The 23,872-nt window shown below is 44.5% G+C and overlaps 1 protein-coding gene across 1 annotated transcript in view; it reads left to right on the forward strand.

The window, feature by feature from the left end:
• Nucleotides 1–23,872, forward strand: part of LOC139424722 (nidogen-1-like) — a 71,960-nt gene that overhangs the window by 14,176 nt on the left and 33,912 nt on the right. The window contains exons 2-12 of the mRNA XM_071176821.1: nt 3,753–4,055; nt 4,428–4,660; nt 4,956–5,342; nt 5,631–5,767; nt 11,054–11,194; nt 11,426–11,677; nt 13,023–13,223; nt 14,845–15,078; nt 21,926–22,063; nt 22,932–23,060; nt 23,410–23,553. Coding sequence (XP_071032922.1) covers nt 3,753–4,055; nt 4,428–4,660; nt 4,956–5,342; nt 5,631–5,767; nt 11,054–11,194; nt 11,426–11,677; nt 13,023–13,223; nt 14,845–15,078; nt 21,926–22,063; nt 22,932–23,060; nt 23,410–23,553 — 2,299 coding nt within the window. The remainder of the gene's footprint in view (nt 1–3,752; nt 4,056–4,427; nt 4,661–4,955; nt 5,343–5,630; nt 5,768–11,053; nt 11,195–11,425; nt 11,678–13,022; nt 13,224–14,844; nt 15,079–21,925; nt 22,064–22,931; nt 23,061–23,409; nt 23,554–23,872) is intronic.

A 23,872-nucleotide genomic window follows, 5' to 3' on the forward strand; every position in this document is an offset into this window, starting at 1 on the left:
ATTTTTTATTAATTTGTAAAAATCAATTAAAACATAATTCCACTTTGACATTATGGAGTATTGTGTGTAGGCCAGTAACACAAAATCTATTTTAAATACAGGTTTTAACACAACTGTAAAAAGTCAAGGGTTGTGAATATTTTCTGAAGACACTGTACTACAGTAATTTCCGCAAATACTACATTATAGTACAGTCTGCAAAAACACGACATTAATTACTATAGTATATAAAAAATATATACTATAGTTAACTGTAAATATTATAGTATACGACAATAAATACTACAGTATTTACTGTTTTTGCAGTTCAAATCAATAGTAAGAAGGTGTTCCTAATGTTTGGTATACTCAGTGTATCACAATACAATATAGGTCAATGACTCATATCCATATTTCACAGTATAGGAGGAAATTCCCAAGCACTGACCTTAGACCAGTTTTTCTTCTCTGTTCTTTATTATGATTTGACTACACTACAGTGCGTTCAGAACGTATATAGACCCCTTGAATTTTCCACATTACAACCTTATTCTAAATCTTTTTTTTTTCCCCTCATCAATTTATAAACAATTCCTCATAATGACAAAACAAAAACTTTTTTTTTTTGCCAATGTATAAAAAAACAACTGAAATATCACATTTACTTAAGTATTCAGACTCTTTACTCAGTACTTTGTTGAAGCACCTTTGGCAGCGATTACAGCCTCGAGTCTTCTTGGGTATGTTGCTACAAGCTTGGCACACCTGTATTTGGGGAGTTTCTCCCATTCCTCTCTGCAGATCCGCTCAAGCTCTGTCAGGTTGGATGGGGAGCATTGCTGCACAGCTATTTTCAGGTCTCTCCAGAGATGTTTGATCGGGTTCAAGTCCGGGCTCCGGCTGGGCCCCTCAAGGACATTCAGAGACTTGTCCCGAAGCCACTCCTGCATTGTCTTGGCTGTGTGCTTAGGGTTGTTGTCCTGTTGGAAGGTGAACCTTCGCCGCAGTCTGAGGTCCTGAGCGCTCTGGATCAGGTTTTCATCAAGGATCTCTCTGTACTTTTCTCTGTTCATCTTTCCCTCGATCCTAACTAGTTGCTCAGTCCTTGCCGCTGAAAAACATCCCCACAACATGATGCTGCCACCACCATGCTTCATAGTAGGGATGGTGCCAGGTTTACTCCAGACATGACGCTTGGCATTCAGGCCAAAGAGTTCAATCTTGGTTTCATCAGACCAGAGAATCTTGTTTCCCATGGTCTGAGAGTCCTTTAGGTGCCTTTTGGCAAACTCCAAGTGGACTGTCATGTGTATTTTACTGAGGAGTGACTTCCATCTGGCCACTCTACCATAAAGGCCTGATTGGTGGAGTGCTGCAGAGATTGTTGTCCTGAAAGTTTCTCCCATCTCCACAGAGGAACTCTGGAGCTCTGTTAAGAGTGACCATCGGGTTCTTGGTCACCTCCCTGACCAAGGCCCTTCTTTCCTGATGGCTCAGTTTGGCCAGGCAGCCAGCTCTTGGTAGTTCCAAACTTCTTCCATTTAAGAATGATGGAGGCCACTGTGTTCTTGGGGACTTTCAATGCTGCAAACATTTTTTCCCCAGATCTGTGCCTCGACACAACCCTGTCACAGAGCTCTACGGACAATTCCTTCAACCTAATGCCTTGTTTTTTTTGCTCTGATGTATTGTCAACTGTGGGACCTTATATAGACAGGTGTGTGCCTTTCCACATCACGTCCAATTACTTTAATTTACCACAGGTGGACTCCAACTTGTAGAAACATCTCAAGGTTGATCAATGGAAACAGGATGCACCTGAGCTGAATTTCGAGTCTCATAGCAAAGGGTCTGAATCCTTTTGTAAATAAGGTATTTCTGTTTTACGTTTTTTATACGTTTGCAAACATTTTCAAAAAATCTGTTTTCGCTTCATCATTAAGGGTTATTGTTTGTAGATTGATGAGGTAATGTTTTTATTAAATCAATTTTAGAATAAGGCTGTAATGTATCACAATGTGGGAAAAAAGTATGTGGACAACGCTTCAAATTGGAGGATTTGGCTATTTCAGCCACACCCGTTGCGGACAGGTGTATAAAATTGAGCACAGAGCCATGCAATCTCCATAGACAAACATCGGCAGTACAATGTCCTTACTGAAGAGCTCAGTGACTTTCAACGTGGCACAAGTCAGTTCGTAAAATTTCTGCCAGAGCTGCCCCGGTCAACTGTAAGTGCTGTTATTGTGAAGTGGAAATTAAGTGATAGGCCACACAAGCTCACAGAGCGGGAATGTCGAGTGATGAAGCACGTAGAGCGTAAAAATTGATTGTCTTCGGTCGCAACACTCACTACCAAGTTCCAAACTGCCTCTGGAAGCAACGTCAGCACAATCACTGTTAGTTGGACACTTCATTAAATTGGTTTCCATGGCCAAGCAGCCACACACAAGCCTTAGATCACTATGCACAATGCCAAGCTTTGGCTGGAGTGGTGTAAAGTCCGCCGCCATTGGGAGTCTGGACCAGTGGAAATGCATTCTCTGGAGTAACGAATAACGCTTCCCCATCTGGCAGTCCAATGGACGAATCTGAGTTTCATGGATGCCAGGAGAACGCTACCTGCCCGAGGGCACCAAAATGTAAAGTTTGGTGGAGGAGGAATAATGGTCTGGGGCTGTTTTTCATGGATCGGTCTAGGCCCCTTAGTTCCAGTGAAGGCATACGTTTAGAATTTTACAGCATACAATGACATTCTAAACGATTCTGTGCTTCCAACTTTGTGGTAACACTTTCCTGTTTCAGCATGACAATGCCCTCGTGCACAAAGCAAGGTCCATACAGAAATGGTTTGTTGAGATCGGTGTGGGAGAACTTGACTGGCCTGCAACAAGACCTGACCTCAACAGCATCGAACACCTTTGGGATGAATTGGAATGCCGACTGTGAGCCAGGCCTAATTGCCCAATATCAGTACCCGACCTCACTAATGCTCTTGTGACTGACTGGAAACTGCAGCAATGTTCCAACATCTAGTAGAAAGCCTTCCCCTAAGAGTGGATTCTGTTATATCAGCAAAGGGGGGACCAACTCCATATTAATGCCTATGATTTTGGAATGAGATGTTCAACAATCCGGTGTCCACATACTTTTGGTCATGTAGTGTATAAATAAAGCAGTCAGGCCTTGTCCAGGTTGAACTGTTCCTAGATCAGTAGGGGAACCATATCATATTTAGAAGGTCTGCTCTAGAATATACTGATCTTAGATCAGTAGGGGGAACCTCAGACATCTTTCACAATAGGGGGAGAGAGATACCCCATGTTCCCTGGAGGGAGGGGGGAGGCCTTAACTAATGTGAAGGAGGGGTCATGGCATGTTAAGATTTACAACTATTTTCACGAGGACCCTGACCGTGCAGTAAATCTGGATATTTACTTTGCAGCAGGATAGGGTTCTCTTAAAATTCCTAAGATTTCAATTCTAGTTGAAGTCATCATGATAAAATTAACTTTCTGAACCCCACAGCCGGTCATTCCCAGCAGTTTTGGGGTAAAAAGTGACAGGATCTCCAATTGTATCATGGACATTGACAATTGTGACCTCAACCACACTGTGGTTCAAAAATATCATTATCCAAAAACCTATTTGAACTCTAGGCTATATTTAACTTTGGCGTTATGAGAAAATGTTGAATTTGCAGAAAATTCTGCAGAGAAATTTGCATCCATGTCTTTGCTGATAATAACACATTTGTGATCATCCAATCCCAGATCAACACCAATGGCTTTCTGTCAGTAGAAGAACCTCAAGTGGAGTCTGAGTACCTGGGAAAGATGCCTGCCAGCTTCAGAATGATAGCGGTTTTCCTCGGAGATCTGGACAACAGCGACGGAGTGGGGAAGGTGTACTACCGACAGGACAGCAGACCCTCCATGCTTCTCCGGACCACTGACCACATCAACCAGGCATTCCCTCAGGACGATGAGATCAAGCCCACCCACGCCTTAATCATCACATGGGAGAACGTGGCGCCCCACGGCGTGCCTGGTCGAGGAGATGGGCTGGACAGAAAGGTAAGGACGACCCTCATCGCTTGGCCTGTCTTTTAAAATATTTCATTGGATATACTGAACAGTTGATAAACTTGTTTTAATGCCACATTGATATGGACAGCACTTTAAATTATAATTTGAGACCAAACCCATACATTGTACAATGTTGTTACAGGTATGGAGGTACATTATAATTAGAGTGATGTTACTCATGGTTACATAATCTTTCCAACTGTGTTACCTGCAGTTTTGCAGTTTTTGTGGTGGACAACATAGATTTTTTTTGTTTCATATTTAGTTCACTCTACCAAGCCAAACTCAAAGGTAGTGCACTAAAGAAGTAATAGGGTGCTAGGACTCAGTTTCCCTCTATCTTTTCTTTTTACCATGTAGAGAAACACGTTCCAGCTGGTGGTGGCGTCCATGGCGTCCGCTTCCTACGCCATCTTGTTCTACCCCAGGGAGGGGCTACAGTACATCTCCACGCCTGTGGCGGGCCAGAGCGAGCTAGTCCACACCGGCTTCATCAAGGGCCGGGTCAAGGGCTGGTTCAACTGGAGCAGCAGCCCGGGCCCCTACTACCGCATTGCCACCGACAACGAGACGTCCGTCAGACAGCTCTCCGAGTAAGTTGATTGGTTGGTGGGTGGGCTGGTTGGTGGGTTCGTTGGGGTGGTTGATTGGTTGGTTGATTGGTTGGATTTCTATAGTGTGCTTCCAGATGCTCCAAGAACTTTACATAGGCTTAGTAAGTGTTGTTCATAGAAAACTTGGTTAGGTTTCTGTCATTATGTTTTGACCTGGTATTTGCATAGTTACATTTCATTATGGTAATTATGTAATGATTACAATAACCTGACATATGCATAAAGCTTCTTCATAGAGGTAGGTCTCATAATGATCCATTCGGTCTTCTGCTAGGGAGACAAACTCAGGCAGGCGTGGTGTGTGGGTGTATGAGATCGGCACCTCCCCGATCTTCTACTCCATTACCCCAGGCCAGGTCACCAACCTGTCCCCAGAGGAGGGCATGGCAGGTGCGCAGATAGAGTCCGTGCCAGAGTTTCCACCCAGAAACACTGGAGAACAACAGGAGATTGAATTCCCTCTCTATGAGCACGAGGAGGAAGAGGAGACACCTGAACAAGAGCTGCCCCCAACTGTCCACCCGGTCCTGTATCAGCCCAGATACCCTGTTGTCCCTGAGCCGCCCCAGCCCAGCTACTCTGAGCCGCCCCAGCCCAGCTACTCTGAGCCGACCCAGCCCAGCTACCCTGAGCCGACCCAGCCCAGCTACCCTGAGCCGACCCAGCCCAGCTACCATGAGCCGGACCAGCCCAGCTACCCTGAGCCGGACCAGCCCAGCTACCCTGTGCCGGACCAGCCCAGCTACCCTGAGCCGAACCAGCCCAGCTACCCTGAGCCGGACCAGCCCAGCTACCCTGAGCCGGACCAGCCCAGCTACCCTGAGCCGGACCAGCCCAGCTACCCTGAGCCGGACCAGCCCAGATACCCTGAGCCGGACCAGCCCAGATACCCTGAGCCGGACCAGCCCAGATACCCTGAGCCGGACCAGCCCAGATACCCTGAGCCGGACCAGCCCAGATACCCTGAGCCGGTCCAGCCCAGTTACCTTGAGCCTGTCCAGTCGGCCCAGCCGCAGCCACCACGCTACGAGCCTCAAACCCCACAGGTGGTGGTTGTGGATGAAGATGATGACCTTGATGTTGACGGTAAGCCATGAAAGAAACAACAATTGAATCTGTGTCTGAAAATTGTGACCGGGAATAGAATATTAGTCAAGATTGGCATGACAGAAACATTGGTTTAGAATAGTTTATTAGGATCCCCATTAGCTACTGCACATGCAGCAGCTACTCTTCCTGGGGTCCACATAAAACATACAAATACATGACAAAGTACCGAACAGTTATAGACAAGAACAACAGCACTCCTTTTACTGAGGAGTGGCTTCCTTCTGGCAACTCTACCATAAAGGCCTGATTGGTGGAGTGCTGCAGAGATGGTTGTCATTCTGGAAGGTTCTCCCATCTCCACAGAGGAACGCTGGAGCTCTGTCAGAGTGACCATCGGGTTCTTGGTCACCTCCCTTACCAAGGCACTTCTCCCCCGATTGCTCAGTTTGGCCGGGCGGCCAGCTCTAGGAAGAGTCTTGGTTCCAAACTTCTTACATTTAAGAATGATGGAGGCCACTGTGTTCTTGGGGACCTTCAATGCTGCAGAATTGTTTTGTACCCTTCCCCAGATATGTGCCTCGACACAATACTGTCTTGGAGCTCTACGGACATTTCCGTCGACCTCATGGCTTGGTTTTTGCAGGGTCGGCTCAGGGTAGCTGGGCTGTGTGTCTTTCCAAATCATGTCCCATCAATTGAATTTACCACAGGTGGACTTCAGTCAAGTTTTAGAAACCTCTCAAGGATGATCAACAGAAACAGGATGCACCTGAGCTCAATTTCGAGTCTCATAGCAAAGGGTCTGAATACTTGTGTAAATAAGGTATTTCCGTTTGAAGTGTATGTAAATAGATTATACAATTAGTTTGGCATTTTCAACACACACGTTTCTTAAAAAGACAAGAAGAGAAGAAGCCAATTTCTCATCAACCAAATCAAATCAAACTTTATTTGTCACATGCGCCAAATACATCAAGTGTAGACCTTACCGTGAAATGCTTACTTGCAAGCCCTTAACCAAACAGTGCAGTTCAAGAAGAGTTAAGAAAATATTTACCAAATAAACTAAAGTAAAAAATAATTAAAAGTAACACAATAACATAACAATAACGATGCTATATACAGGGGGTACCGGTACCGAGTCAGTGTGCGGGGGTACAGGTTAGAGGTAATTTGTAGGTAGGGGTGAAGTGACTCTGCATTGATAATGAACAGTGAGTAGCAGCAGTGTACAAAATAAATGGGGGGAGGGGGGGTCAATGTAATAGTCCAGTGGCCATTTGATTAATTGTTTAGCAGTCTTATGGCTTGGGGGTAGAAGCTGTTAAGGAGCCTTTTGGTCCTAGACTTGGCACTCCGGTACCGCTTGCCGTGCGGTAGCAGATAAAACAGTCTATGAGTTGGGTAACTGGAGTCTCTGACAATTTTATGGGCTTTCCTCTGACACCATCTATTTTATGCACTACCTTCCAAAAGTTTGGGGTTAATTTTTTGTCCATTAAAATAACATCAATTGATCAGAAATACAGTGTAGACATTGTTAATGTTGTAAATGACTATTGTAGCTGGAAACGGCAGATTTTTTATGGAATATCTACATAGATCTACATTAGCCCATTATCATCAACCATCACTCTGTGTTCCAATGGCATGTTGTGTTAGCTAATCCAAATTTATCACATTAAAAGACTAATTGATCATTAGAAAAACCTTTTGCAATTATGTTAGCACAGCTGAAAACAGTTGTTCTGATTAAAGAAGCAATAAAACTGGCCTTCTTTAGACTAGTTGAGTATCTAGAGCATCAGCGTTTGTGGGTTCGATTACAGGCTCAAAATGGCCAGAAACAAAGAACTTTCTTCTGAAACTCGTCAATCTATTCTTGTTATGACAAAAGAAGGCTATTACATGCGAGAAATTGCCAAGAAACTGAAGATCTCGTACAATGCTGTGTACTACTCCCTTCACAGAACAGCGCATACTGACTCTCACCAGAATAGAAAGAGGAGTGGGAGGCCCCAATGCACAACTGAGCAAGAGGACAAGTACATTAGAGTATCTAGTTTGAGAAACAGACGCTTCACAAGTTCTCAATTGGTAGCTTCATTAAATAGTACCCGCAAAACACCAGTCTCAACGTCAACAGTGAAGAGGCGACTCCGAGATGCTGGCATTCTAAGTGATCCCAAACTTTAGAGCGGTAGTGTAGGTCGTGGATTGCAGGAAGCTTGGCCCCAGTGATGTACTGGGCCGTACGCACTACCCTCTGTAGTACCTTACGGTCAGATGCCAAGCAGTTGCCATAACAGGAGCTGATGCACCCGGTCAGGATGCTCTCAATGGTGCAGCTGTAGAACTTTTTGAGGATCTGGGGACCCATGCCAAATCTTTTCAATTTCCTGGGGAGGAAAAGGTTTGTCATGCCCACTTCACAACTGTCTTGGTGTGTTTGGACCATGATAGATCATTGGTGATGTGGACACCAAGGAACTTGAAACTCTCGCCCGCTCCACTACAGCTCCACTGATGTAAATGGAGGCCTGTTCGGCCCGCCATTTCCTATAGTCCACGATCAGTTCCTCAGTTGTCTTGCTCACATTTAGGGAGAGGTTGTTGTCCTGGCACCACACTGACAGTTCTCTGACCTTCTCCCTACAGGCTGTCTCATCGTTGTCGGTGATCAGGCCTACCACTGTTGTGTCGTCAGAAAACGTAATGATATTGTTGGAGTCGTATTTGGCCACGCAGTCGTGGGTGAAAAGGGAGTACAGGAGGGGACTAAGTACACACCCCAGAGGGGACCCAGTGTTGAGGATCAGCGTGGCAGACGTGTTGTTGCCTACACTTACCAACTGGGGGAGGTCCGTCAGGAAGTCCAGGATCCAGTTGCAGAGGGAGGTGTTTAGTCCTGGGGTCCTTAGCTTAGTGATGAGCTTCGGTGGCTCTATGGTGTTGAACAGCATTCTCACATAGGTGTTCCTTTTGTCCATGTGGAAAAGGGCATTGTGGAGTGTGATTGAGATTGGGTCATCTGTGGATCTGTTGGGGCGGTATGCGAATCGGAGTGGGTCTAGGGTATCTGGGAGGATGCTGTTGATGTGAGCCATGACCAGCCTTTCAAAGCATTTCATGGCTACTGACGTGAGTGCTATGGGGCAGTAATCATTTAGGCAGGTTACCTTCGCTTCCTTGGGCACAGGGACTATGGTGATCTGCTTGAAATATGTAGGTATTACAGACTCAGTCAGGGAGAGGTTTAAAATGTCAGTGAAGACACTTGCCAGTTGGTCAGCGCATGCTTGGAGTACACGTCCTGGTAATCCATCTGGCCCTGCAGCCTTGTGAATGTTGACCTGTTTAAAGGTCTTACTCACATCGACTGCAGAGAGCGTGATCACAGTCGTCCGGAACAGCTGATGCTCTCATGCATGTTTCAGTGAAGCGAGCATAGAAGTTATTTAGCTAGTCTGGTAGGCTCCTGTCACTGGTTAGTTCTCAGCTGTGCTTCCCTTTGTAGTCTGTAATGGTTTACAAGCCCTGCCACATCCGACGAGCGTTGGAGCCAGTGTAGTACGATTCGATCTTAGTCCTGTATTTACGCTTTGCCTGTTTCATGGTTCGTTGGAGGGCATAGCAGGATCTTTTATAAGCTTCCAGGTTAGAGTCCCTCTCCTTGAAAGCGGCAGCTCTACCCTTTAGCTCAGTGCTGATGTTGCCTGTAATCCATGGCTTCTGGTTGGGGTATGTATGTACAGTCACGGTGGGGACGACGTCATCGATGCACTTATTGATGAAGCCAGTGATTAATGTGGTGCACTCCTCAATGCCATTGGAAGAATACCGGAACATATTCCAGTCTGTGCTAGCAATACAGTCCTGTAGCGTAGCATCCACGTCATCTGACCACTTCCGTATTGAGCGAGTCACTGGTACTTCCTGCTTTAGTTTTAGCTTGTAAGCAGGATTCAGGAGGATATAATTATGGTCAGATTTGCCAAATGGAGGGTGGGGGAGAGCTTTGTATGCATCTCTGTATGTGTAGTAAAGGTGATCTAGGATTTTGTTCCCCTGGTTGCACATGTGACATCCTGGTAAAAATTTGTTAAAACTGATTTAAGTTTGCCTGCATTCAAATCCCCGGCCACTAGGAGCGCTGCTTCTGGGTGAGCATTTTTTTTGTTTGCTTATGGCCTTATAGAGTTGGTTGAGTGGGGTCTTAGTGCCAGCTTCGGTCTGTGGTGGTAAATAGACGGCTACGAATAATATAGTTAAACTCTCTTGGTAGATAGTGTGGTCTACAGCTTATCATAAGGTACTCTACCTCATGCAAGCAATACCTCGAGACTTCTTTAATATTAGACATCCCGCACCAGCTGTTATTGACAAAAAGACACACACTCCCACCCCTCGTCTTACCAGACGTAGCTTCTCTGTTCTGCCGGTGCTTTGAAAATCCCTCCACAGCTCTATATTATCCGTGTCTTTGTTCAGCCACGACTCTGTGAAGTAGAAGATGTTACAGTTCTTAATGTCCTTTGGTCGGATAATCGTAATCGTAGGTCATTTTCCAATTATTGCATGTTAGCAAGTAGAATTGATCGCAGTGGGAATTTACTCACTCGCCTACGGATTCTCAAAAGGCAGCCCGATCTGCTTCCTCTTTTCCTCCGTCTTTTCTACACGCAAATGCCGGGGATCTGGGCCTGTTCCCAGGAGAGCAGTATATTTTTCTCGTCTGACTCGTTAAAGGAAAAAGCTTCCTCCAGTTCATGGTGAGTAATCCCAGTTCTGATGTCCAGAAGTTATTTTCGGCCATAAGAGATGGTAGCAATAACATTACTACAAAATAAGTTTAAAAAAATAAGTTACAAACAACGCATAAAATCAAACGGAATGTAGTTAGTTTTTCATGGTTGTACGCAAAAAGAAGACGATCATGCATGTTGTTGATGTTAGTTCTGTGTGTGCAGTTAGGGCAAGGCGGGCTGGTTAGTTTTGAGCTTCTTTGTTTTTGAGCCATGCTGCTTTGTTTAACCGGCCTATCAAAGTAGTTTGTAGCAAACAAGAACTACAATGAAATTACACTCTTAGAAAAAAAGGGTTCCAAAAGGGTTCTTTGACAGTCCCCATTGGATAATCCTTATTGATTCTAGGTAGAACTCTTTTTGGTTCCCAGTAGAACCCTTTTGCGTTCCATGTAGAGTTCTTCAAAGGTTTATCCTATGGGGGGGACAGCTGGATAACCCTTTTAGGTTCTAGATAGCACCTTTTTTTTCTAAATGGTTATTTTTCTAAGAATGTGGTTTGTCTTCTTTTTGGCAGTGTTTGCGTACAATTCTGAGACATGCGCCAGTAACAGGCAGAAGTGCTCGTCCTTCGCTGACTGTAAGGACTACACCAATGGCTACTGCTGCCAATGTAGGCCTGGTTTCTATGGCAATGGCAAGGATTGTGTGGCTGAAGGTAGGAGTAACCCCACACCCAAAGTACATACAGTATTTGCGTAATAAGGGATAGGGCTAGCCTGCTTCCTTCATTATAATGAAATATGTGATATAAAGTATAAGAATGATTCAATATTTTGTAAGAAATTGAAAACCTGATAATGCTTGACACACAGTCACACATCAGTTACATTTAAAGTTGCATGAATTCAAATCGAATGAAGTTAGTTTCCTCACATTCCACACGCAGGTAAGCCCCAGCGGATGAACGGCAAAGTGAATGGCCGGGTGTTTGTGGGCAACACGCCCTCGCCGCTGGAGCTCTCCAACAACGACCTGCACTCGTACGTGGTGGCCAACGATGGGCGCGCCTACGTGGCCATCAGTACCATCCCGGCCGGCCTGGGACCCTCCCTGCAGCCCCTGTCTTCCCTGGGAGGGGTCATCGGCTGGGCCTTCGCTCTGGAGCAGCCCGGCTATGAGAACGGCTTCAGCATCATCGGTAAGAGCTGTTTGACGATTATCTTGGACATTGTGTCAATCTTGCACATTGTTGCGTCATTAAGAGTTGTTTTAAGGTAAGAGCTGACATTTGGGTGAATCACAAAAGGGATTCCTCGCTTTCTTGATTCATAACAAATCAAGGAAAAACTGTTGAGAAAGTGCCAGAGTGTCATTAAAAAGGCAGCAGATGATTTGAATACATTAGGCTTTTCTCATGTGTGTTGGGTAGCATCTGGTTTAGCTTCTCCCTCCATTGTAGCAAAGGTACCTGGGGCTTGGGTCTTTGTTGTGGTCTAAAGAGATGTCCTTCAAAGACAGGTGTGAATGACCGCTGTGGGATTGATGATTAGGTCAACATTTATTCAAGTTAAGCTTGATTTATTTGCTCTCTTTGAATGACAGATTTTTTTAATAGTCAGAGGCTATGTCCAAAATCTGCCTTACTTACCTAAATGGCATACTGTGTACTAATAGTACTACATACTGTTAAGAATGTACTGTTTAGTAAAAACAAATGCAGTAAAGTAGCATACTAGGCTCATCCATACTGAGAATGTGTCATCTAATGCACAATTGCGTTGATTCCCGCCATTCGCTCATTTTGGTAGAGCGTGTCCCCTCGGCTGATTATCAGCTGTTGTCAAACACACGTTGGTCTCGAAAGACGATTCTATTCCTCAATGGTATGCAGCGAATTCTACTAGATTAAAAGCTGAAATGAGTATGACATCCTGGCATTTTAAAGCATACAACATTTTGGACATTTCACATATGTATTATAAATCTTTTTTTTTTGCATACCCAAAATGGCCTTCTATTTAGAATGCAATCTCTTAGCTCAGGGAAAGTAGATTCTCTACTGGCCTTTTGAGTGGTATACGTGGACGTTTGAGTGAATTGTGATTAGGACTATCTTTTCCTTTTTGAAACGTTCCTCAACATGTTGAACTCCGCTTTAATCTTCCACTAGGACAATATTTGTAGGTAGAACGATGATGGGGAAAATGATGGGGAATTTGTTCTGTGTTCCCATTTTTTTATGCTTTTCGGCCTCAAAATGTTGCTCAAGCTCATTGCTTCCAGCTGGCTTCACTTCTTTCAAAATATTCCCCTTTAATGTGTAATGTTGTTGGCTCCAGGGAGAACTAAAAGTGGGGGGATACACTCAAGGGTATGGGTGGGGATGCAGAATAAACTTGCCCCTAAATGCTGATCTTAGGTACGGCTAGGTTTTGTGTTTCATCACATAATGGTTGAGGTTAGCTTTTGGGCAAGGCAAGATGATCCTAGATTTGTGCTCAGGAGCTGAAGAGAACCTATGAGGTTTGGTTGTCCCCCTCCAGGTGGCGTGTTCTCCAGGCAGGCCGAGGTGACCTTCTTACCGGGCAACGAGAGGCTGACCATCAAGCAGGAGTTCAAGGGCATCGACGAGCACGACCACCTGGTGGTGAGCACCGAGCTGGAGGGCCGTCTCCCTGAGGTCCCACGCGGCTCCACTGTCCAGATCGACCCCTACAAGGAGATCTACCAGTATGGCAGCAACCGTAAGTCACGACCACACCAATATAACTTGGAATGCAGACTTGGGGTCAATTGAGTCAATTCAGGAAGTAAACTAAAATTATTTTGATCTCCTGAATTTAAATGGAATTGACGCCAACCTTGGAACTCGACACTATCACAGTTTGTAGTACATCTAATCACATAAGAAAGGTCAGCATTAATCCCAATGTTGTTATTAATCAAAGTGCTCTTATGTGCAACCAGATAGTAGTCTTTCCTATTCTTTTCATGAAACACATTGTCTTAGAAACACTTTTGGCAGCAATTACAGCTGTGAATCTTCTTGGATAACTTCTCTAAGAACTCGGCACACCTGGATTGTGTAATATTTTACCATTATTATTAAAACAATTATTCAAGCTCTATCAAGGTGTTAGGGATCATGGCTAGACAGAAATATTTAAGTCTTGCCATAGATTGTGAAGCAAATTTAAGTCAAACTGTAACTTGGTAAGCAACTCCAGTGTAGATTTTGCCTTGTGTTTTAGGTTGTTGTCCTGCTGAAAGGTGAATTCCTCTCCCAGTGTTCCTCTCCCAAGCAGAAGGAACCAGGTTTTCCTCTAGGATTTTGCGTCTGATTAGCTCCATCCCGTTTCTATTCATCCTGAAAACTCCCCAGTCTTTGCCTCAAGAATACCCATACCATGATGCAGCCACCACTATGCTTGACAATAAGGAGGCAATTACTCAGTGATGTTTTGTGTTGGATTAGCCCCAAATATAAGACTTTCCGTTTAGGCCAAAAAGTATATTCCTATGCATGCTTTTATTGCAGTAGTATTTTATTGCCTGGTTGCATACAGGATACATGTTTTGGACTATTCTGTATACATTCTGCACATTTTTATTCTTAATTTAGGTCATTATTGTGGAGTCACTACAATGTTGTTGCTCCATCCTCAGTTTTCTCCAATCACAGCCATTTAAAGTCACAAATGACCTCATGGTGAAATCTCTGCTTATTTTCCTTCCAGTCCTGCAGCTCAGTTCAGAAGGACGACTGTATCGTTGATGTGTCTGGGTGGTTCAGTACATCATCCACAGCATGCTTATTACTAGACCATGCTTAAAGAGATATTCAATGTCTGACTTGTTATTGTTACCCATCTACCAACACTGCCCTTCTTTATAAAGTCTTTGAAAAAGCTCTCTGGTCTTTGTAGTTGAATCTGTGCTTGAAATTCAGCACTTGACTGAGGGACCTTACGCATATTGTATGTAGAGGAAGGGGTAGTCCTAAAATATTAATGTCAACCCGTATTATTTCATACAATGTGATTTGTTAAGCCAAATTTGACTCCTGAACTAATTTAGGCTTGGCTAAACAAAAGAGGTGAATTCTTATGCAACAACTATATTCTAGTTCTCGTATTAATTGGAAAAAATGTGTCACATTTTCTTTTCACTTTGACATTATGGACTATTTTGTCTAGATCAATGACAAAAATTCTAAATGAAATCTATTTAAATCAAATCAAAATCAAATCCCACTTTGTAACGCAACAAAATGTGAAAAAAAAGCCAAGGGTGGTGAATGCTTATGATACCAACTGTATATGGATGTTCAATGTAGTAACACTCCATTTTCCCTATTCTCTTCAGTGATCACCTCCTCCTCCAACCGCGACTACACTGTGAGCCTACCGGATGGCAGTGTCCAGACCAAGGCCTACCAGTGGCGTCAGACCATCACCTACCAGAGCTGTCCAAATGACGAGGAGGTCAGGGCCGTGCAGTCTACCCAGCAGCTCAGCGTCGACCAGATCTTCGTCATGTACGACTCGGGCAACCAGCTGATCCGCTACGCTATGAGCAACAAGATCGGCTCCATCCACAGTGAGTAGAACTCCTTGTGTTACTGCTAATCTTTGTTCATGTTCTCCTATAATGTTATGCTAAACTTGTGCTTATGTTCTGCTAGTTGTGTTCACGTTCTTCTAATGTTTCGCAAATGTTCTGCTAGTTGTGTTAACCCTCTGTTAATATTCTGCTAATGTTCTGGTAACCCACTGCTAAGAGGATTGGGCCCATCCTCAGTGAGTATAGCCTATCATGTAGATACTGATCATCTTCAGCTTTAGTTGTGCTAATGTTCTGCTACCTTTCTGCTAACTTTCCCGCTACATAAATCATCAAGGAACTCACCAGGTACAACCCTAAATCCGTAAACATGGGCACCCTCATAGATATTATCCTGACCAACTTGCCCTCCAAATACATCTCTGCTGCTTTCAATCAGGATCTCAGCGAGCACTGCCTCATTGCCTGCATCCGCTATGGGTCCGCGGTCATACGACCACCCCCGATCACCTTCAAACGCTCTCTAAAACACTTCTGCGAGCAGGCCTTTCTAATTGACCTGGCCCGGGTATCCTGGAAGGATATTGACCTCATCCCGTCAGTTGAGGATGCCTGGTCGTTCTTTAAAAGTATTTTCCTCGCCATCTTAAATAAGCATAAGCATAACTAAGAACAGATATAGCCCTTGGTTCACTCCAGACCTGACTGCCCTTAACCAGCACAAAAAAACATCCTGTGGCGGACTGCAATAGCATCGAATAGTCCCCACGATATGCAACTGTCCAGGGAAGTCAGGAACCAATACACGCAGTCAGTCAGGAAAGCAAAGGCTAGCTTTTTCAAACAGAAATTTGCATCCTGTAGCTCTAACTCCAAAAACTTTTGGGACACTGTAAAGTCCATGGCGAACAAGAGCACCTCCTCCCAGCTGCCCATTGCACGGAGGCTAGATAACATGGTCACCACCGATAAATCCATGATAATCAAACATTTCAATAAGCATTTCTCTACGGCTGGCCATGCTTTCCTCCTGGCTAGCCCGGCCAACAGCAGATGGGTTCATAGCCTAACCCCTGCACCCTGACTGACTGCATGCTTTGTTTGTGGTTTCCCATATTATGTCTATCTCTAATAAGCTACCCAGGAAAGGGCAATAAATAGTCCATATTACTACTACATGCAACCTAAGAAATAAGATTCATGAAATCAATAACTTGCTAATCTCAGGTAGCATTCATGCACTACATGACCAAAAGTATCTGGACACCTGCTCGTCGAACATCCCATTCCAAAATCATGGGCATTAATATGGAGTTGGTACCCGCTTTGCTGTTTTAGCAGCCTCCACTGTTCTGGGAAGGCTTTCCACTAAATGTTGGAACATTGGTGCAGGGACTTGCTTCCATTCAGCCACAAGAGCATTAGTTAGGTCGGACTCTGATGTTGGCCGATTAGGTCTGGTTCACAGTTGGCGTTCCAATTCATCCCAAATTGGGTTGATGTCAGGGCTTTGTGCAGGCCAGTCAAGTTATTCCACACCGATCTCGACAAACCATTTCTGTATGGACCTCGCTTTGTCCACAAGGGCATTGTCATGCTGAAACAGGAAAGGGCCTTACCTAAACTGTTGCCATAAAGTTGGAAGCACATAATCGTCTAGAAGGTCAATGTGTGCTGTAGCATTAATATTTCACTTCACTGGAACTAAGGGGCCTAGCCCAAACCATGAAAAACAGCCCCAGACCATTATTCCTCCTCCAGCAAACTTTAAAGTTTCCACTATGTATTCAGGCAGGTAGCGTTCTCCTTCTCCTGACATCCGCCAACTACAGATTTGTCCGTCGGACTACCAGATGGTGAAGTATGACTAATCACTCCAGAGAACGCATTTCCACTGCTCCAGAGTCCAATGGCGCCGAGCTTTACACCACTCAAGCCGACGCTTGGATTTGCGCATGGTGATCTTAGGCTTGTTTGCGGCTGTTCAGCCATGGAAACCCATTTCATGAAGCTCCCGACAAACAGTTATTGTGCTGACGTTGCTTCCAGAGGCAGTTTGGATCTTGGTAGTGAGTGTTGCAACCGAGTACAGACAATTTTTATGCATTGCACACTTCAGCACTTGGCAGTCCCATTCTGTGAGCTTGTGTGGCTTACCACTTCACAACTGAGCCGTTGTTGCTTCTAGACGTTTCCACTTCACAATAACAGCACTTACAGTTGACCGGGGCAGCTCTAGCAGGGCAGAAATTTGATGAACAAGGTGGTATCCTTTGACTGTGTCATGATCGTCGTAATGATGAGACCAAGGCGCAGCGTGAGTAGAGTTCCACATATTTAATATAGAGAAAATCATAAACAAAACAACAACAAAAAGCACAAACGAAACGTGCCGCTACTGATGTGCACTAAGGCAACTATACGTAGACAAGATCCCACAACACAAATGAGGAAAATGACTACCTAAATATGATCCCCAATCACAGACAACGATAAACAGCTGTCTCTGATTGGGAACCATATCAGGCCAACATAGACATACAAAAACCCTAGACATACAACACCCCTAGACATACAAAACTGGGACTGGGAACTGTCGCCGGAAGTTCTGGACTGGGAACTGTCGCCGGAAGTTCTGGACTGGGAACTGTCGCCGGAAGTTCTGGACTGGGAACTGTCGCAGGAAGCTCTGGACTGGGAACTGTCGCCGGACTCTCTGGACTGGGAACTGTTGGTGGAAGCTCTGGACTGTGGAGGCGCACTGGAGGTTTGATGCGTAGGTCCGGTACCGGTGGCACCGGGCTGGTGACACGCACCTCAGGGCTAGTGCGGGGAAGAGGAACAGGACGGACCTGACTGGGGACACGCACTTGAGGGAGAGTGCGAGGAGCAGGAACAGGACACACCTGACTGGAAAGGGGCACTTGAGGGAGAGTGCGAGGAGTTGGCACAGGACGCACAGGACGCCCAATCACCAGGAGACCTGGTGTGTATAGCCGGCATCAATTGTTCCGGGAACTTTAATACATGTTTCAGGACGAGTATGGGGAGCTGACTCAGGTGGCACCAAACTGACGACACGTTCCTTTATTCCAAATCTGTGCGTCCTCCACCAACTCAAAAACTCCCCCATTTCTCTCTTCTCCGAATTCTCCTTCTTCTCCCAGCCTGGCTCTGGTTCACTCCTCATCTCCGCCGACTGCTTCATGTGCCTCCCCCCAAAACATTTATTGGGGTTTCTGTGGCCTACCTCCCCAACGTCGTTGCTGTCCTCTCATGGTCCTAGGTGACTCCTGCCAAGGAAGGCGATCTTGTCCTGCCAGGATTTCCTCCCAAGTCCAGGATCCCTTCCCATCCAGGATGTCTTCCCAAGTCCAGGATTCTCCTCCTCCTGGGCACGCTGCTTGGTCCTTTGTTGGTGGGATCTTCTGTCACGATCGTCATAATGATGAGACCAAGGCGCAGCGTTCCACATATTTATTAAAGACAAACCAAACGTCTCTGATTGGGAACCATATCAGGCCATCATAGACATACAACACCCCTTGACATACAAAAACCCTAGACATACAAAAACACTAGACATACAAAACTAGCGTAGCCACTGTAGTCACACCCTGACCTAACCAAAATACATAGAAAAACAGAGATATCTAAGGTCAGGGCGTGACAGACTGTGCCAGGTTGAAAGTCTGGTGTGGCTGAAACACCCAAATCCACTAATTTGAAGGAGAGTCCACATACTTTTGTTTATATAGTGTATATTAGTCATCAATTAGACTCACTAAGTTAATTCATGTGTCAACACAGCAGTAGCAATACAGGGATATTAACATTTTGTTATGTTACAGCCTTATTCTAAAAGAGATGTAAATGTTTTCCTCATCAATCTACGTACAATACCCAATAATGACAAAGTGAAAACAAGTTTAGAAATGTTTGTAAATGTATTAAAACAGAAAAACTTTATTTTCATAAGCATTCAGACCCTTCACTATGAGACTCAAAACTAAGCTCAGGTGCATTATGTTTCCATTGATCATCCTTGAGATTGGATATGATTTGGAAACGCACACAACTGTCTATATAAGATTCCACAGTTGACAGTGCATGTCAGGGCAAAAACCAAGCCATGAGGTCGAAGGAATTGTCCGTAGAGCTCCAAGACAGGATTGTGTCCAGGCACAGATCTGGGGAAGGGTAGCAAAACATTTCTGCAGCATTGAAGTTCCCCAAGAACACAGTGGCCTCAATCATTCTTAAATGGAAGAAGCCTGGAACCACCAAAATTCTTCCTAGACCTGGCCGCCCGGCCAAACTGAGCAATCGGGGGAGAAGGGCCTTGGTCAGGGAGGTGACCAAGAACCCGAAGGAGAAGGGGAGAAGGGCCTTGGTCAGGGAGGTGACCAAGAACCCGAAGGAGCTCTGTCAGAGCTCCAGAGTTCCTCTGTGGAGATGGGAGAACCTTCCAGAAGGACAACCATCTCTGCAGCACTCCACCAATCAGGCCTTTATGGTAGATTGGGCAGATGGAAGCCACTTCTCAGTAAAAGGCACATGACAGCCCGCTTGGACTTGAACCTGATCGAATATCTCTGGAGACCTGAAAATAGCATGGCAGAAAATCTCCAAATATAGGTGTGCCAAAATTGTAGCGCCATACCCAAGAAGACTCAAGGCTGTAATCGCTGCCAAAGGTGCTTCAACAAAGTACTCAGTAAAGGGTCTGAATACTTATGTAAATGAAATATTACAAACATTTGCAAACAAATCTATCAACATGTTTTTGCTTTGTCATTATGTGGTATTGTGTGTAGATTGATGAGGGATTTTTACGAGGGGTAACGTAACAAAATGTGGAAAAAGTCAATGTGTCTGAATACTTTCCGAATGCACTGTATGTTCAGAGCCAAATTCCAGTGAAGCTCAGAGAGGATGTCTTGCCTAAAGTTGAACAAGTGTTGTGGTTGCAGTTTCACCCGCCTCATCTAGAGCCTCTTCTTTTGGGGTGCTTCTATTGGCCACCAATTGCTAACATTATCCGGATAATATGTGTGGAATGCTTGATAGCGTATTTGATGTTAACTATTTTCCGGGTGACCTAAAAAAATGTAGGTTTTCATCAAGTTGTCCACTCAAGAAGAAACTGCTTACTGTAACCAATGCCTGTAATCTGCTTCAGGTTATTAATCAAGCTACCAGGGTTGTTTACAAACCGTACAGAAACTACTGTATATCATCCACGTGTGTATTGATCATTTCTTTGTAATGCTGCAGAACTTTGTGCTCAAGGTGCATCCACACCCATTGGATGTAGTGACCACGATAAAATAGCTGTATCCAGATAAGCCTAGGTTCCAAAGGCGGGGCCTAAAATAGTGTTTAAGAGATCATACAACGTGTTTGTAGTGATTCCTATGCTGAAGATGTAAAGAAGATTGATTGGTCAAATGTGTGTAATGGGGAGGGTATGAAAGTGTATTCTTATTTTGTGACTGGTGGATGCTGCTGTGTGTGAGTGTGGTGTGGGGTATGACAATGGAAATGCAAAAAACCTTCCTTCACTGGAAGAATTGTAGCCTTTCCATTGTCGGTTTTTCGTTGCACTTGCATTCAGTAGCATCTATGAATCGCATTATTATTATTATGACACGTATTGACGTCAAACGGGAAAACCAAAGACACCCGTGGTTCCTAATGATTCTTGCTGGTGTTTACAGGACAGCTGGTTCTAAGAGATTAGGATCAGGACCTGCGATTGTAACAGTATACATTTTCCCAACAGATTCTTCTGACTTTTTTAGACATCTGGGGGGGGGGGGGGGGGGGGGGTTGTTACCACTCATTTGTTGTCTCAATGGACCATCGTATTACATACATTTCTCTTCAAGAACATTTTAATTCCTGACTATACACAGTATGGAATGTCGAGCCAAAAGAATAGTAATTATCTGTTGAGTAACATTATCTGTAGGTAAACCAAAACCTTGTGTTGTTGTATTTCCTCAGCTGGCCTTTCAAAGACACCCAAATCCTTGACAGGGTAAAGGTTAACGGCTAAGGTAAACAAGGGGCCGTGCTTCAGTTCACACAAGGTTATTTACTGCAGGTAGGAGGTGTAAGAAGAAGGGGGAGAGTGGGGGAGGGCAAGAGGAAGGCACTGGGAGAGGGGTAAAGGTACATAGGGGATGGCCGGGGGTGGCGGTCTGGGGGCCAGGGGGTAGGTTATGCAAGCAAACTTGACTCAGCTGGAGTTTATTGGCAAAAGTGTAACATCTGTGCCGAGTTTCCTGTGAGGATGCAATGGAGACTGGAGGAGCAGGGACTTCAAACGTGCCACCCCCCCCCCACCTAATAAGCAGCTGTCTGATAAGCCGTCTGCATGTCCCTTCTAATAGCCAGGAGAGGTGTCTTACATGCCTGTGTCTACAAAACTGAGACATTGTGTGTGTGTGTTTGTGTGTGTGATGTCACAACATCTTGTCCAGATATCCCACAGCGTAAGCCATTTCCAACAATAACTAACGTGAGGGTTACTAGGAATCTATTCATTTCAGGTTGTAGTACTATACTGTGGCTTTTCAGACTGAAGTATCCAAAGATTGAAGTAACTCCAAAGTAGAAATCCCCTGATGCCTTGATTTACAAAATCCATAATCTGAAAACAGCCACACAAAAGCCTTACTAAAGGACGACATGTAGCCTATAACTGAATTGCTGTTTGTCCAACCAATTGGTCCCTACCATGTTTACTGCAACTTTTTCGCTTAAATTCTAGCTATAACATCAGAACTAACCCTGAACTAGGCATTGATGGCATCACCCACTAACACGGATCCCATTGCTGCCCCTCAAGAGAATGGACGTTTGTTTTGATTGTCAGGTGGCCCACCAGAGCAGAACCCATGTTTCACCGGCAGACATGGCTGCGACACCAATGCCGCCTGCAGACCCGAAGAAGGCATCCAGTTCACCTGCGAGTGTTCCACTGGTTTCACTGGGGACGGACGTCAATGCTATGGTAGGGGCCCTGCACACTATACATATCAGCTTGAACCTACACCAGCTGATGCATAAGGGACATGGGGAATAGTCTATTGAAGTTTGGGTTATACTTTATTTTACATATTTACCTGGAAATTCATTCAAGAATGCATGGTAATAACTGTATTACTTTATTATCTAATAAACATCGGTTTCATGGGGATTCTTTGAAATAAAGACTACTTAGCACCATTTAGTGGTGACCAATTTCCTTAAACAATTTCAGTAGCAGAGCATACCAATTGTAGCAATTTTTTGAATAAATACTAGCTGTAATAGGACTGAAAGTGAAGTTTCCCTAGACATTGATCTTCGGTCAGTTTAGCAATTTCCCCACTAAGGATTGGGCGAGCTGATCCTAGATCTGTACATGTGGTGTGAGAACAGCACATTACCTTTCATGACTGATCTTCATAAATCAGGTAATATTGGTAAGATGGCATCTTCATAGTAGTGGTGATGATATTACATTTGGCTTATTTTGCACCTTCTAAGAACTCATAGACGCTTTACATCAGCAAAGGGCAAGACCGCCCAAAGAGAGAAACAAGTATTACAGGACTGAGACAGACTGTAGCATAGGAAAACAAGCAATGTCATCAGAAATGCCCCACTAATAATTCATATTATTAATATACTGCAATGTACAGTATATTATTACATATACTACAAATGATCACATGAAATAATTTATTCCAAATATGCAATGAAATAATGTCATTATCATTATGGCTGTTGATATGACTTGAACGTTAATCTGGTGCAACAGAATTGCCCTTATGGGACAAATAAAGTTGTTTTGAATTGAGTTAAGTTGAATTGAATTGACTGTGCTCATTTTGTAGACATTGACGAGTGCAGAGAGATGTCCGAGATCTGTGGTTCTCACGCCGTATGCAACAACCAACCGGGAACATTCCGCTGCGAGTGTGTGGACGGTTTCCAGTTCGCCAGCGATGGCAAGACCTGCGTCGGTATGTAGTGCTGAAAAAGCGTGTTCGCAGCTGTGTTGTTCTTGGTTTGGATGACCCCCAATATAACTCTGTTGCTTAACTTAATACACACTCTAAATACAGTAACCTTTTACAGATTGTTTCATATCATCTATATATTAATCTTAAACTCAAATTTAAGAGCGTTTCTATGCTATTTCAGTCTATTAATCTGTTTTTTTTCTTTAGTCTATCAAACCGTCTACTGAGAAATTTCTCACATTTGTTACTCCTTTTTATAATTTTAGTTTCATCAAACAAAGGATTCAGGGTATTTCTGTCTCCACCAAGTCTAAAATCTGCCTCTCCCTTTCCCCCCTATCCTTTGTAGAAGTGGACCGTCCAATAGACCACTGCCAGAGGGGTACCAATAACTGCGACATCCCAGAGAGGGCACGTTGTAGCTACACGGGGGCGTCTGCCTATATCTGCTCCTGTCTGTCCGGATTCGTGGGTGATGGTTATACTTGCCAGGGTAGGGTGACACTTTAAATCAAATCAAATGTATTTATATAGCCCTTCTTATATCAGCTGATATATCAAAGTGCTGTACAGAAACCCAGCCTAAAACCCCAAACAGTAAGCAATGCAGGTGTAGAAGCACAGTGTGTGTGTGTGTGTGTGTGTGTGTGTGTGTGTGTGTGTGTGTGTGTGTGTGTGTGTGTGTGTGTGTGTGTGTGTGTGTGTGTGTGTGTGTTGGTGTGTGTGTGTTGGTGTGTGTTGGTGTGTGTGTGTGTGTGTGTTGGTGTGTGTTGGTGTGTGTTCTTTGACTATTCTTGTGGGAACCAGAAGTC

This window comes from Oncorhynchus clarkii, chromosome 13 (assembly GCF_045791955.1).
Source record: "Oncorhynchus clarkii lewisi isolate Uvic-CL-2024 chromosome 13, UVic_Ocla_1.0, whole genome shotgun sequence".
NCBI classification, from domain to species: Eukaryota; Metazoa; Chordata; class Actinopteri; order Salmoniformes; family Salmonidae; genus Oncorhynchus; species Oncorhynchus clarkii.